This window comes from Macrobrachium nipponense, chromosome 43 (assembly GCF_015104395.2).
Source record: "Macrobrachium nipponense isolate FS-2020 chromosome 43, ASM1510439v2, whole genome shotgun sequence".
NCBI classification, from domain to species: Eukaryota; Metazoa; Arthropoda; class Malacostraca; order Decapoda; family Palaemonidae; genus Macrobrachium; species Macrobrachium nipponense.
Genome location: NC_061104.1, coordinates 12,196,942 through 12,210,305, shown reverse-complemented (window position 1 = coordinate 12,210,305; position 13,364 = coordinate 12,196,942). Strand labels below are relative to the sequence as shown.

At 33.6% G+C, this 13,364-nt stretch overlaps 1 protein-coding gene across 2 annotated transcripts in view; it reads right to left on the bottom strand.

Annotated features, from left to right (window-relative positions):
• Positions 1-576: 576 nt before the first annotated feature.
• Positions 577-13,364, bottom strand: part of LOC135213535 (kinesin-like protein KIF2A) — a 132,344-nt gene continuing 119,556 nt past the window's right edge. For both annotated transcript variants that reach the window (XM_064247462.1, XM_064247463.1), the window contains exons 14-17: positions 9,024-9,234; positions 6,807-6,939; positions 6,245-6,419; positions 577-3,597 (exon numbers count right to left, since the gene is read on the bottom strand). In XM_064247462.1, coding sequence (XP_064103532.1) covers positions 3,467-3,597; positions 6,245-6,419; positions 6,807-6,939; positions 9,024-9,234 — 650 coding nt within the window. In that variant the 3' untranslated portion in view covers positions 577-3,466. The remainder of the gene's footprint in view (positions 3,598-6,244; positions 6,420-6,806; positions 6,940-9,023; positions 9,235-13,364) is intronic.

Genomic DNA, 13,364 nt, shown 5'->3' with positions numbered 1-13,364 from the left:
CAAGTATGAAACTTTTGGCTTTCATTCGAAAGTTAAGTGAATGTTTTACAAAAATTCGATCAAAATGAGTTATCCACAAACAGGAACCCCAGCCTTTCCTCATGAACTGAAACTGCTTTTCAGCATGGAGTCTGACATACTGCTATACATATGGCTTCACTTAGTATTCTTAAACTGGACTAAATAGTAACTTTTTCCAATACTATTTAGCTTAATGTGTCAGGTCTCCATCTTACACTATGATAAATGGAAACCTTTTTACATCTGGTTTTCTGAACCACTGCAATGTTTGCTGTACATTTAGTGTAACACAGACTATTGCAAAGAATTTCAGTTTGGATAACGTGTAAAACTGTGTTGCTTTCTATTATACTTTTCATCCATTGTTTGGTTTTTCCATCTGGCTGACCAACTAGAAATTTTTCTTGCTTAAACTTTTACTCCTATACAAGATATAATTCTCTGGGTAAGCTATAGAATGTGCCTGCACAGGCTCAATATCAGTGTCGGACAGCAACTCGGAAAAAATTGAACTTGAAATACAACCTAATAAAGGATGAAGTCAAAATTTTGAAGACCATTTCATTTGTGCTTTTTATTTATGTGTTAAAAAGAGAACTTCATAAAACTGCAACATTGATATTCACAGGTATTATCACTATCCTGTTTTCTACACATTTTCTTTCAAAATACGTAAGCATAAAAAAACCTGGATATTATGACATGCTAGTTTATTGTAAAAAAATAATCCTAGAAGAAATTTACAAAGAAATCACACATTAAGAAGCAGAACACTCCCTGCTCTTCCATTGTTCAACACAAAACTCCACTTCATACCACACAAAATTTTCTGTGTCCATGAAGTAATAAAATAAAAACAATAAAAGTCCAGAGCATGATGAATGACCTGCTACCATTTAAGCACCAACAATCGATAAATATACAAGGTCTGCCAACATTATTAAGCATATATAAACTATGCAGCGATTAATTTTGCTCGTACTGTAGATATGTTAAAATTATAATCTCAACCCTGAAAGGCATGATTATTATGAGCAAGAATAATTGAAGCCAGTCAGCAAGCTTGTCATGTCTTACTGGTACCGTCAACAGTCTTTGAAACTGAATCAAGCTATAGTTTGAAAATTTTCTTTAAAGAAGCATTGGAATAAAGTGCAGTATTCTGATTCAACCGAGTAGTACTGTATTCCAATTTCCAATTATTCACCCACACAAAAAAGTAACCTGCATTTCCAGAAGCAGAGGATTGTGTTGACAACCTCCAAGAATAGAAAAGATAAGGGATACACATCAAATGGAATTATTCAAGACACAATGATACTGGCTATTGTTAAACAACCAGAGCAAAGTGATTGAAAAATTGGTAACTCGGAAAATGACAGATAATACAAGATTCTCCAGACAATACACAAGTTACAGTGTGAAGTTACTAAGTAAAGGTAGTTCCCCAAGATCATTTCTAAGGAGGGAGTAATGGTGATTACAATTTAGTTACTTGCATTTCTCTTTATACATCCTATTATATACAAAATAGTGGACTTCATTATGAATGAGTTGACACCAGTGTGAATACTTTGGCAGCACTGGTTATAAGCATGAGGCAGAATTCACCTAATGGATGAACCGACAATTGAATGAAGCTTTCACAGTATTAAAAAAAAAAAATGAAATTTGCATGAACATAAAATGCTTAATATGGACAAAATGGTTCATTGCTGACACGCTGGATTAATATGCTAAGGGTGCTCTGATACAGAGCAACTAGTTTGGTTTTCCTCCTCACAAAGTTTAGCTATAACATATTTGCTAGCATCCTTTTAAATAACATATTGCTGACTCCATTTCCCATGTAACATTTGTTAATTTGGAAAAAAAAATGTAGGAAGTCAAGGAATCTGCATTTTAAAGAAAAATTATCCACATCCCAAATCAGACGACTGCAAGATGATATGGAATGTTAGTGACTGCTATCTGATACATATATTTTCACTACTGCAATACTTCTCAAAGGTTATTACAATCACAGTGTGACAGAAATCCACAATAGCTCATCCATTAACCAGTTTTTGATCTTCTACATCACAGGATATATCACCAACATTTAATACATTAAAGACCTACAAAATGTGGAGCATATGTGAGATTAATAACTCAGCAATGAGAAGGATTGCTCTATATAAGTTATAAGAGTGACAGGAACTGCACGACTAGTGCAGTGGTAAAACTAATTTGCCTTATAGGAAACACTAAGATTCACGATGACAAGGCTTAATGTAATGCATAGTTTTTGGGATTAAAAAAGAAATATGAAATTTCAATGAAGTGAATCACAGTAAATCATACAAGACAAGGAAGCCTTTTAATTTTCAATTTATTTATAATAATGTTCATATAATATGGAACTCTCTTTCCAACAAAAATCTGAGCACTAATCTTCACATTCCATTCCTGCATCTCTTGGAGCAATCTTAAAACGTATAATAAATATCACAATACTACTTAAATTTTACAGTGAACTGGGCCAGTACCACACGTACGCTTAGTGTAGGAATAACGCATCTGGTTAAAAAATGCTTGGAAGCCGCTAACACTTGCACGGCAAGAAGCTTTGGTTTGTGGTGGTTTACGGCCCGCATTGAGCTATATGCATTGCTGTGCGCAGATGCCATTATATATTCCATGTAAGCCAACTCTCAAGATGAGTACTCCTCATATCATGATTACAAACCATTATAATTCAGCCTCTGTACTGATAACAGTATAATCTGCATTACTAAAAGAAAAAAAAAAAAGAAAGAAAAATAATAAAAAGCAACTCCAGTCAAAACTGGTCCAGCCATTTGATACTTTTATGACTACCGACTAGGACAGGAGCTTACATTCCCTATTTTTAAGTTTTAACTTATACAGTATCGAAAAGACAAAATGCAGGCAATCATATTGCTATACAAATGCTGCTGGTAACAATCAACTTCCCAACTACATAAAATCTACTCACATCAAAAGAGAAGAGTTCCATACTCTTCTCATACTTTCTGTGATGTCCATAACAATTCTATGTTAGTTGGTAAGGTTAATCATTGAGTGGCCACTTCATTTCTTATGTTTATCAGATATTAAGACTGGAGAGCTTTACTCACAACATATAAATGTCAATTAATACACATTGCAAGTCATCAGTACTGCAGTCCAGCAGGCAACACCTTCTGTAACAAAATATTGTTCATCACCTTGAGTCAATGCTAAATTTGCAGTGGGTTAAGTGTTAGCTTTTCTCCCAAATCTCAGTTCAAACAAGACTGACTTACAGCTGTATTTAATAAATAAAAAAAGGTTTTGTGACTAAAAAAAAACAATCATTTCAAGAAGTATTTAACACTGTGACTGTATAAACTTGTGTACACAGCCCAGTATGTTATATATGGATGGAATCTTCTAATGATGGTTACTGCTGTTGACGTCGTGACAGCTTTTCTTCTTCCTCCAGCTGAAGTCTTAGTTTCAAAACACGTTTCTGTAGCTGCGTCCACCATTCCAAATTTTCTAATACCACATCTTCTAACTGCTGGGTATAAGCTGGAAAGTAAAGTCGTTATCATCTATCAGCTATTACCATAAATTTCCTTCAATTACACCACCTAATAATAATAATAATGGAGAAACAAATCCACAGTTATGTATGGATACAGTTACTTTTTAAATTCTAGAGAACTTATGGGAATCTGTTTGATTTCCTTTTGTAGGAGAAATAAATCCAGTTATGTATGGGTGCAAATATATTTAAAAATCCATCTACAGAGAGCTTTTGAGTATCTGTATGGGACTCCCAAAAGCTTTCTGTATAGATTTATATCAAAAAATTTTGTACCCATACTTACTTGTGGTAGATCTATTTTGCTACTATGAATATTTTTAACAACAACAACAACAACAACAACAACAATACAGTCGACCCCCACTATTTGCAGACTCATTCGCAGGAAATTCATGTTTTCACGATATTTTTCTACAAGAAATATCCATAAATTACACAAATTACAAATTTTCAAATCAATTTCATGATTAAATGCACTTTTTGTGATAAAACTATTACAATAACCAGGTATATAAGCATTTTTAGTGGGATTTTCTCCAGTCTGCACTAACAAAATATGCAGTTTTAAGCGTTTTTATAAGGGTTCCAAGTTATTCGTGGATTCTAGCTACTATTTGTGGGGGTCTGGTACGCATCCCCCGTGAATACGGAGGTCCACTGTAATAATAATAATGACAGTAATCTACTAAAGTTATTTGCTCTAAAATATGCCAATTGATGTCTCTGGAGTCACTCAAAGGAAGAAGGCAACAGAGAGCATCATAAAAGTCTACTACTATGAAATTCAGGGCCTCTGTAACACGGTTATTTGGACTTTGCTTCTTGTCAAAGCATCGGATGTACTGTAGCTTAAAGTTGACATATGTATATTTTACAACCACACACAAATTTTGTCAGCATTATCAATAACCTAAACCCGATAGTTTTAATTTTCATGGAGTAAAAATTATCTAGCCGACGCCATTGCCAATGATTACGAGCCAAGTCTAAAAACATTCATTACGTAAGCAAAGTAAACACCTTTTGACGAAATGTTGCCCCGCCCATCCACTAGACAGAAACTCATTCTCCTTGTTCCATCGGCTCTGAAACCCGAAGACTTTATGAATGGCGGAATGATACATAGATGTGGGTGGGGTATCTGTGCTAGCGTAGTAATACTACGGTAGCAGTAGTGCCGCAACAGTATATGCCTAATATACATGAATTAAATGTTTAGGCCAACTGCTGGAATCCTTGAGGATCATTTAGCACTTCTTACAACTACTCGAGAAATGAGTTTTTATAGCCAGAAGTTAAATTTTGTAATCCAACAATGCCCATGATAGCCTTCAGTGTTATCCTGAATTATAACGAGGCCAAAGTGGGTGGAGCCTCATGAAGTCATCATTCTGACGATAATTACTGGTGAAGGTTTAAAGCCAAAATACGGTACCGGCTATTTTTTTTCAGCAAATAGGTAGAGCCAATAAATAAAAATTGCTTGACATTGGATATAGCAGTTATCAAATCAAGCTTGTCTACTATGTTTTTGAAAATTACCAATTATTCCCTACATCTTGTCAATCTGATTGTGGCCTATAAAGTAGACTGTAATTTCTTAGGAAACTTATTTTGAGAGTTAGACTAATAATCAAAGTGTTTTTGTATTTATTAACATGTTTTGTTGGTTTGTTCATTATGACAATTATCTGTGGAGAGGTTTCAGAGTTCATAAAGGTGTGCTGCTTTACTTGTATTTAAATTTGTTTGTCATTGTTGCCTTCGTTACGTATAGCCAATCATCCATCGAGAAAGAGGGAAGAAATGCTGTCATAAGTTACGTAACGAGTGCATTCGAAACCTTTTCTCTGAGTAAGTTGGCCCATCTTCAAAAAAGGTCACTTTTACATTGTAAGTACCAAATTTATTCAACCTACGTAATGCAGAAGGCAGTCAAAATGTGTGTGTACATATAATGTGTATTCTGAATAAGCGTTATATTTATGAAATGCACAGATAAAAAGTTATTGCGAAAAAACCGTGTTACAGAGGCCCTGAATCTCGGTAGAGGATCATGAGCCAACAACACCATGTTAGTGTACAATACAAGGTGAAAAAAATTCTGAAAATATCCTCGTAACTGAGGCTTACATTTAAATTTACCTTAGAGAAACCACCATCCCCAACTGATTCTTATCACAATAGTCAGCGTATCCATTGTTACTGAAGTTTAACACTCTCCAAATTTCCACTAAAACTTTTATTAATTTCACTTTAAAACTGAGGAACTATCTTCACTGTACAGCTACTATAGATACAGATGTCTATAAAGCTACTAACAGCATCAGTATCTATAGCAGGGAAGGTAGACCCTCAGTTTTACAATGAAAATAACAAAAGTTCTGAGGATGGGCAGTGTACAACTGCCTCCCCCCTCTTTTGCTTTACGTTTGTTCACTTTTCATGTGATGTGCATCTATGCATTGACTGTAAACTTTTTTTTATCATTCTGCTATTTTCCTCTTTCACACTGCTAATAAGTTTAGTGGAAAGTAGTTTGACAAGAAATAAATATGAAAAGCACTTTAAAAATATTAAACTTCCATGTTCTCATCACCTAAGAATGAACAGAAAACTTCAACTTACCATCAACATCATAGTCAACCTCATTTGTCATCTGATAAAGAGGAATAAGCATTTTGTCCATTTTGTCCCTGTGAGTAAAGTATTGTCCATGCAAGTCAACCACTTCTTCCTCGGCTTCTTGTAGAGCACTCATGGCTACTTGGAAAGCTTGTTGATCTGCACTCATCTCATTTTCCTGCAAACAGAGAATAATTCTAGTTAGACGAGGAGAGAGAGAGAGAGAAGAGAGAGAGAGAGAGAGAGAGAGAGAGAGAGAGAGAGAGAGAGAGAGAGAGACTTAAATCGCATGCTATTTGTGTTGTATTGTAAGGGTGATGTTGAGAAAAAGCATAAATGACTACAAACATTTAGAGAAAGTTTTTTTTAAGATGAATGCAAAGCTAACATATGACAAAATGGTGAATGTAATCTTCGTTGTTATTTAGTTTTATCAATCATGAAATAAATTTATTTACTAATTTATAATGATAGTGACAATGGTAACTTCATTGTTCAGAGAAAAGTTAAATTCTGGAGAAAAGGCAAAACCAGTCACACAAAAATCTGATATACAAATACTTACATTAAGGGATGACAGCCTGGCATAATCAGGAGGATCACTAGTACCATTTTCATTTGGTTCTTTCTCTGTTGGAGTTTTACCTTCTTGACTGGATTCATCTGAAAGACCCAATTCCTTGACACGGTCTGCATATCTGTAAAATAATGATGCAGACTTAACCAACTTGTCTCTAAAGATATCTCGATGTGTGCTCTGAATTAAAATTAAAAAATGAAGTTAAAGATGTAATGGTCAAAAGAAGGTAGAAATTTTGTTCCACGCCTGATCACTAGATTCCAGGTCCAAGAAGTTACTGATGACCATTCAATTTTCTGATTTTTCTTTAGTTTTCTCAAACTTCACAATTAGTTTACCAGAATATATCTGGAAAGTTTATATATAGAACTATGGACACTTTCAACAAATCCACAGTCAATGTATGTATGTACAATAGAGATGGAAAAAAAAAAAAAAAAAAAAAAAAAAAAAAAAACAACAACAACAACAACAACAACAACACACACACACACAACCCAGACATCAGAACTTAATTCTATTATTATTAAGATGAAACCTATTCATATGGAACAAGAACACAGGGGCCATTGCCTTGAAATTCAAACTTCCAAACATGGTGTTTATTAGGACGGAGTTAGAGGCAAAGGGAAATACAAAAAGAAGAGATCGCACTTACAGAAAAACGAATAAAATTAATAAACATAAAAAAATGTATTAAAATGCAAGAATACTCTGTTTGAACTTAAGTTCCAATTGCACGTCACCCTCTGGGAAGCTGCTCCACAGTCCAACTGAGTGAGGAATAAAGGACCTCTGGAACCAAGAAGTTCGACACTGAGGCACACTTACTGCATAATGGCGCTGCTGCTCAGCGAATCTAGTTGCTCTTGGCAATGAAGGGATCAGGGGTCAATTGTGAATGTGAAAGATCTTTGTTGAAATAAAACTTATGAAAAAATTACCAATAGATCATCCATTGGTGGTAAATGTCCAACAAGATATCATGCATTAGTGGTAAATGAACAAGAGACCATCCAATGGTAGTCCAAGTCATAACTGATACTATTTGAAAACAGAAACCTTCCATCATGAACCACTCTATCTAAGACAGACAAATCTCAGGCAAAAGCAGACATCCACACCAGAGAACAGTATTCTAATAGAAGTACAGTCCCATGTTAACCTAAGGTCAATTACACAAGTAAAATATACGACAGGGGGAAATTAAAAAAAAAAAGAGATTGGCAAAGCGGAAGAATTGAGCAATAAAAGTGTCAACTGTTTATTAAATATTTTTTTTTGCACACTGCTGATGGCATTTAGCTTCTTAACAACATCTATTTGGTCCAACCCTTTACTTTTACTTTTTTTTTCTCTCTCTTCTCATGTAGATCACCCATAGATATTCCACTTCTTTTACTTAACCTAATTTTCATCTTTTACTTAACAACATATTCTAACAAAACTTCAAGAATAAAAAATGCAATTAAGCAGTATCAAACTAATCTTTAAAATCAACCACCTTCATATTTGTGCTATTCCAAACATATTTTTGGTATGGGAATATGTGATAAAACTTTTGAAAAATAATCTGCCATGAGGGAAAAAACATATAAAAAAAATATCCCACCATTTGAATAACGACAAAGGCTAATGCCATGCTAATTATGGGATGGATGACCATGGTGTCCACTTACTGAAATAGAACAAAGAATCTTGGCAAAAGATTGAATTTAACTGTACATGTGATAAATTTGATCCTGAAGAATTTAATCAGCAACAGATTCATTTTCAAACTTTGACAGTTATGTGAAAAAGATAGAAAAATTGGTCAAAACTGAATACCTTCGACATTTAATACTTCTGATTCAAATATACAGTACACATTTTCCCACATGACAACTATTAATGACTTATTGTCATTTAGTATCATCTACTGTTTGGGAACCAACTATAATGAGGCCCTACAAATTTACAAAATATGTACAAAACTATGATAAATTTCTTAAATACCCATATACAATCTTGCTATTCTGTTTACCTGTTAATCACCATGTAATAACCTTGTAATAGACAAAAAAGTCCTTGTAAGAGACGAAAAAATCAAACCCATAAGATTGAGGGAGACAAATTAAAAATCTTCAAGAGAAACTGATTAACACAAATGATTACCCAATATTTCTGGGATCATCACATTACAAACCCAATTAACATCCTTACCTAAGCGTATTGAGGGTATGTTCGCAGCAGTTCATACCGGGACTTATCATTGCAATCATGCAGGTTTTGCTTTTGTCACCAATAAAGGAATCCCTAAGAACTTGAGTAAGCTTTGATGCCCGGAATGGTAAATGCGCTCCCTTGCGACCCAAGGCCCGGATACATTCCTTCAGTGCAAGCAATGACTTGTTAATTTCAGCACCTTCCATTCCTGTAAAAAAAAAATGATGCAAAGTTCCAAATTTTGTACATGAAACTCACCAGAACTGAAGTGGTCTGGGTAAATGATTATTAAGAATAGTTGGTCTGTAGATATGCAAGTTCGTATCAATGTGAATGGCCCACAAATTTGAAGACAAATGAGCATATATATAAAAACCTAACCTAGTTGAATATCAGGCTCCAAAATTTACAGAAACAGGGGCAAGATAAATCCTAAACGAAATAGAAACTCGTGCAGAAGGTAAAGAAAAGTAGAGAGATCTCATTGCACACCTAACTCTACTAAGAAAAATCCTGACAAAGCTAATAATGAAAATTAATATACCATGGCAATTAAGATTATGAATGAATTTGAAATCCTTCCTGACCTATAGTGAAACCAAAATGACTAAGAACATGGCTGAAGCTTCTTCCTAACTTATAATCCAACCACAATTAATCTGCACTCATCAATTCAGGATTCTTTGATCCATCTTAAAATCCTACTTATCCCTCTCATGGTCTGCCCACAAGACACTGTTACAGGAAAAGGCCATCTTTGTTTATAATCACCCATTACTTGAGGAACCAAGAATATACATAAATATATACATACATATATACATATATATACACATACATATATATACATAAATACATATATGACATACATACATATATAAATAACATTATATACACATATACATACATACATACATACATATATATATATATATATATATAGTATATATATATATATATATATATAATATATATATATATATATATATATATATATAATATATATATATATATATATATATATAAATATTATATATATATATATATATCTATATATCTCTATATATATGTGTATAACAGAATCACGAAAGTTAGGAACGTGATAAATCCATAAATAAAAATAAATGCCACGAAGGAAAAATAAACGAAGGAGTCTGCGAGATCTTTCGGCTGAAAAGCCCTTTACTGAAGCAGCTACTGACAAAAATACGAGAAAAGACAATACAAGAAGGTTCGTATAACTGACAGATAGGGATTATAAAAGGATTAGTGCCTAGAATCCGACACACCTGGAAGATAAGAAACCTTCCCAAACAAGCATAAACAAAGGGTGCAATTAAAGGTTTAAGACAATCATCTCAGATACAATCTCCAGACAATTAAAGGATTATAGGTGACAGCTATACGGAACCTGGTAGACAAAACCATATTCACAAAAAATGACAGACATACATTACAATAAAAATTTTTTTTAATAACTCTAAGGCAACTGATTTTTATTTAAGTCAGTAATTATATATTGAGGTCATTCTTAAACATGTTACAGATACAAGGGTCTAAATGAAAAAGGCCACGACTAACATTGAAATTACAATGAAAAGTAAGTTGTATTAAAGCAGATTCTAAAAGATTTCGTGATAAGACATCTCTTGACCGTGCAATTACTGAACTGTCAATCCAATTAATTCGGTGGTTGTTTTAACATTAAATGAATAAATAATGCATTAGATTTTTGCCCAGTTTTTACAGAGTATTTATGCTGGCTTAGCCTTACTTCTAAGCCCTTGCTCGACTGTCCGAGGTAGAATGAGGGACAATCCATACATGGAATTTTATATATTATGTTGTTGCTTTCTCTGGGGCCATTTTTTATTAACATTCTTTTTAGTGTGTTATTATAGGAAGAAACAAGGTTGACATTAAAAGCTTTTAACAATGGTTTAATGGTTTCAAATCCGTTAAAATAAGGCAAACTGAGAATGTTCTTAGAATTTTCTCTGTGTGTTGTTTTCAGTATAAAACTTTTTGTGGGCTTTATTATAACAAATGTCTAATATATGTGAAGGATAGCATAAATCTTTCCCTATTTTTCTTATGTATTCAATTTCTTGATCCAAATATTGTGGACTGACAATTCGCAATGCTCGTAAAAACATAGAGGAAAAAATTGATATTTTATATTAAGATGGTGGCCTGAGAAGAAATGAACATAAGTTAAGTTGTTAGTCGGTTTCCTATAAATACTGAATTTACATTGAAATGGTTCTCTATGTATCAAAACGTCTAAGAAAGGGAGGCAATTGTCTTTTTCTAATTCTAGAGTAAACTTAATCGATGGTACCTGGTTATTTAATTTAGAGAGTAAATCATTTACATCAATACCGACAGGAAGAACAGCTAAACAATCATCAACGTAACGATACCACTTTACAGGAATATGAATGATATTAGGTAAGTAGCGTTTTTCGAAGAATTCCATATACAGGTTTGAGAGCAATGGTGATAAAGGATTTCCCATTGCCATGCCAAAAATTTGTTGATAAAATTCACCATTGAATATAAACTTACAATCACAAATGCACAAACTCGTGAGTGAAATAATGTGACTTATAGGTAGAGGTAATTCATGCTGAGTTAGTTCATTGCTAAGATATTCTAAAATAGAGTCTATAGGGACTTTAGTAAAAAGAGAACATACGTCAAAACTAACGAATCTATCAGTAGGGCAAAGAGCAATTTTGTATAATTTATCAACTAAATCTAGAGAATTATATATATGAGAATCGGAGATGGTTCCAAGTAACGGGGACAAGATCTTAGTGATATATTTCGAGTTTATATGAAATTGAACCAACAGTACTGATAATAGGCCGCATAGGGTTATTTTTCTTGTTGTGCGTTTGACTAAATCCATATAAGTAAGGTAGCGAAGGAGCATTGATGACAATTTGCCTAGTAGTTCTGTTTTATCTTAAGGGATACTTTTCACTATGCTATTGAAGTTTTTTTTATGACTTTGATCAAAGAGGATTTTTTGTTAGTTTTTTATAAGTCACATCATCATCCAGTAGGGCTTGCATACGTGATATGTAGTCAGCTTTATCTAAAATTACTATACTATTTGACTTATCAGCTTTTGTGATGTGGATAGTATTGTCCTTTTTAAGATCGGTCAAACTTTTCTTATAGCGAGCAGGGAAGTTACTTTCATGCTTAACATTGGCAGCTCCGTAAACAATACCTTTAATCATGTCGACATGATTTTGAGGAAGATCACAATATTTTTCAAATTTACTTAGGGATGACCCAATCATTAAAGCAGAAGGTCTACTTGTTGCAAAGAAAGATAAACCATATCCAAGCGCACTCACGACATTTTCACTTATTTGTTTACTAGATAAGTTAACAACACAATCTTGACGTGCACAATTAGTCCAATCACTGCTATCAATAAGATTTTTTAGTTTTCTGTCGAGTTTCCTTTTCAGGGCATCTGTAGTCCTACGTAGTTTTTCGTAAATTTCCCGTCGCAGCGAGTCCTTCCAATCAGCCGGGATAGAATGATTGAAAGAGATCCTTGTTCTTTCCAGTTCCTTGAATTTTTCTTTCTCTTCTTGCTTGGCGGCTGCTATGTGCTGTTTCAACATCATGGCACTAAATTCATTTTAATGTCAACCTTGTTTCTTCCTATAATAACACACTAAAAAGAATGTTAATAAAAAATGGCCCCAGAGAAAGCAACAACATAATATATAAAATTCCATGTATGGATTGTCCCTCATTCTACCTCGGACAGTCGAGCAAGGGCTTAGAAGTAAGGCTAAGCCAGCATAAATACTCTGTAAAAACTGGGCAAAAATCTAATGCATTATTTATTCATTTAAGTGAAAACAACCACCGAATTAATTGGATTGACAGTTCAGTAATTGCACGGTCAAGAGATGTCTTATCACGAAATCTTTTAGAATCTGCTTTAATACAACTTACTTTTCATTGTAATTTCAATGTTAGTCGTGGCCTTTTTCATTTAGACCCTTGTATCTGTAACATGTTTAAGAATGACCTCAAATATATAATTACTGACTTAAATAAAAATCAGTTGCCTTAGTGTTATTATTTTTATTGTAATGTATGTCTGTCATTTTTTTTGTGAATATGGTTTTGTCTACCAGGTTCCGTATAGCTGTCACCTATAATCCTTTAATTGTCTGGAGATTGTATCTGAGATGATTGTCTTAAACCTTTAATTGCACCCTTTGTTTATGCTTGTTTGGGAAGGTTTCTTATCTTCCAGGTGTGTCGGATTCTAGGCACTAATCCTTTTATAATCCCTATCTG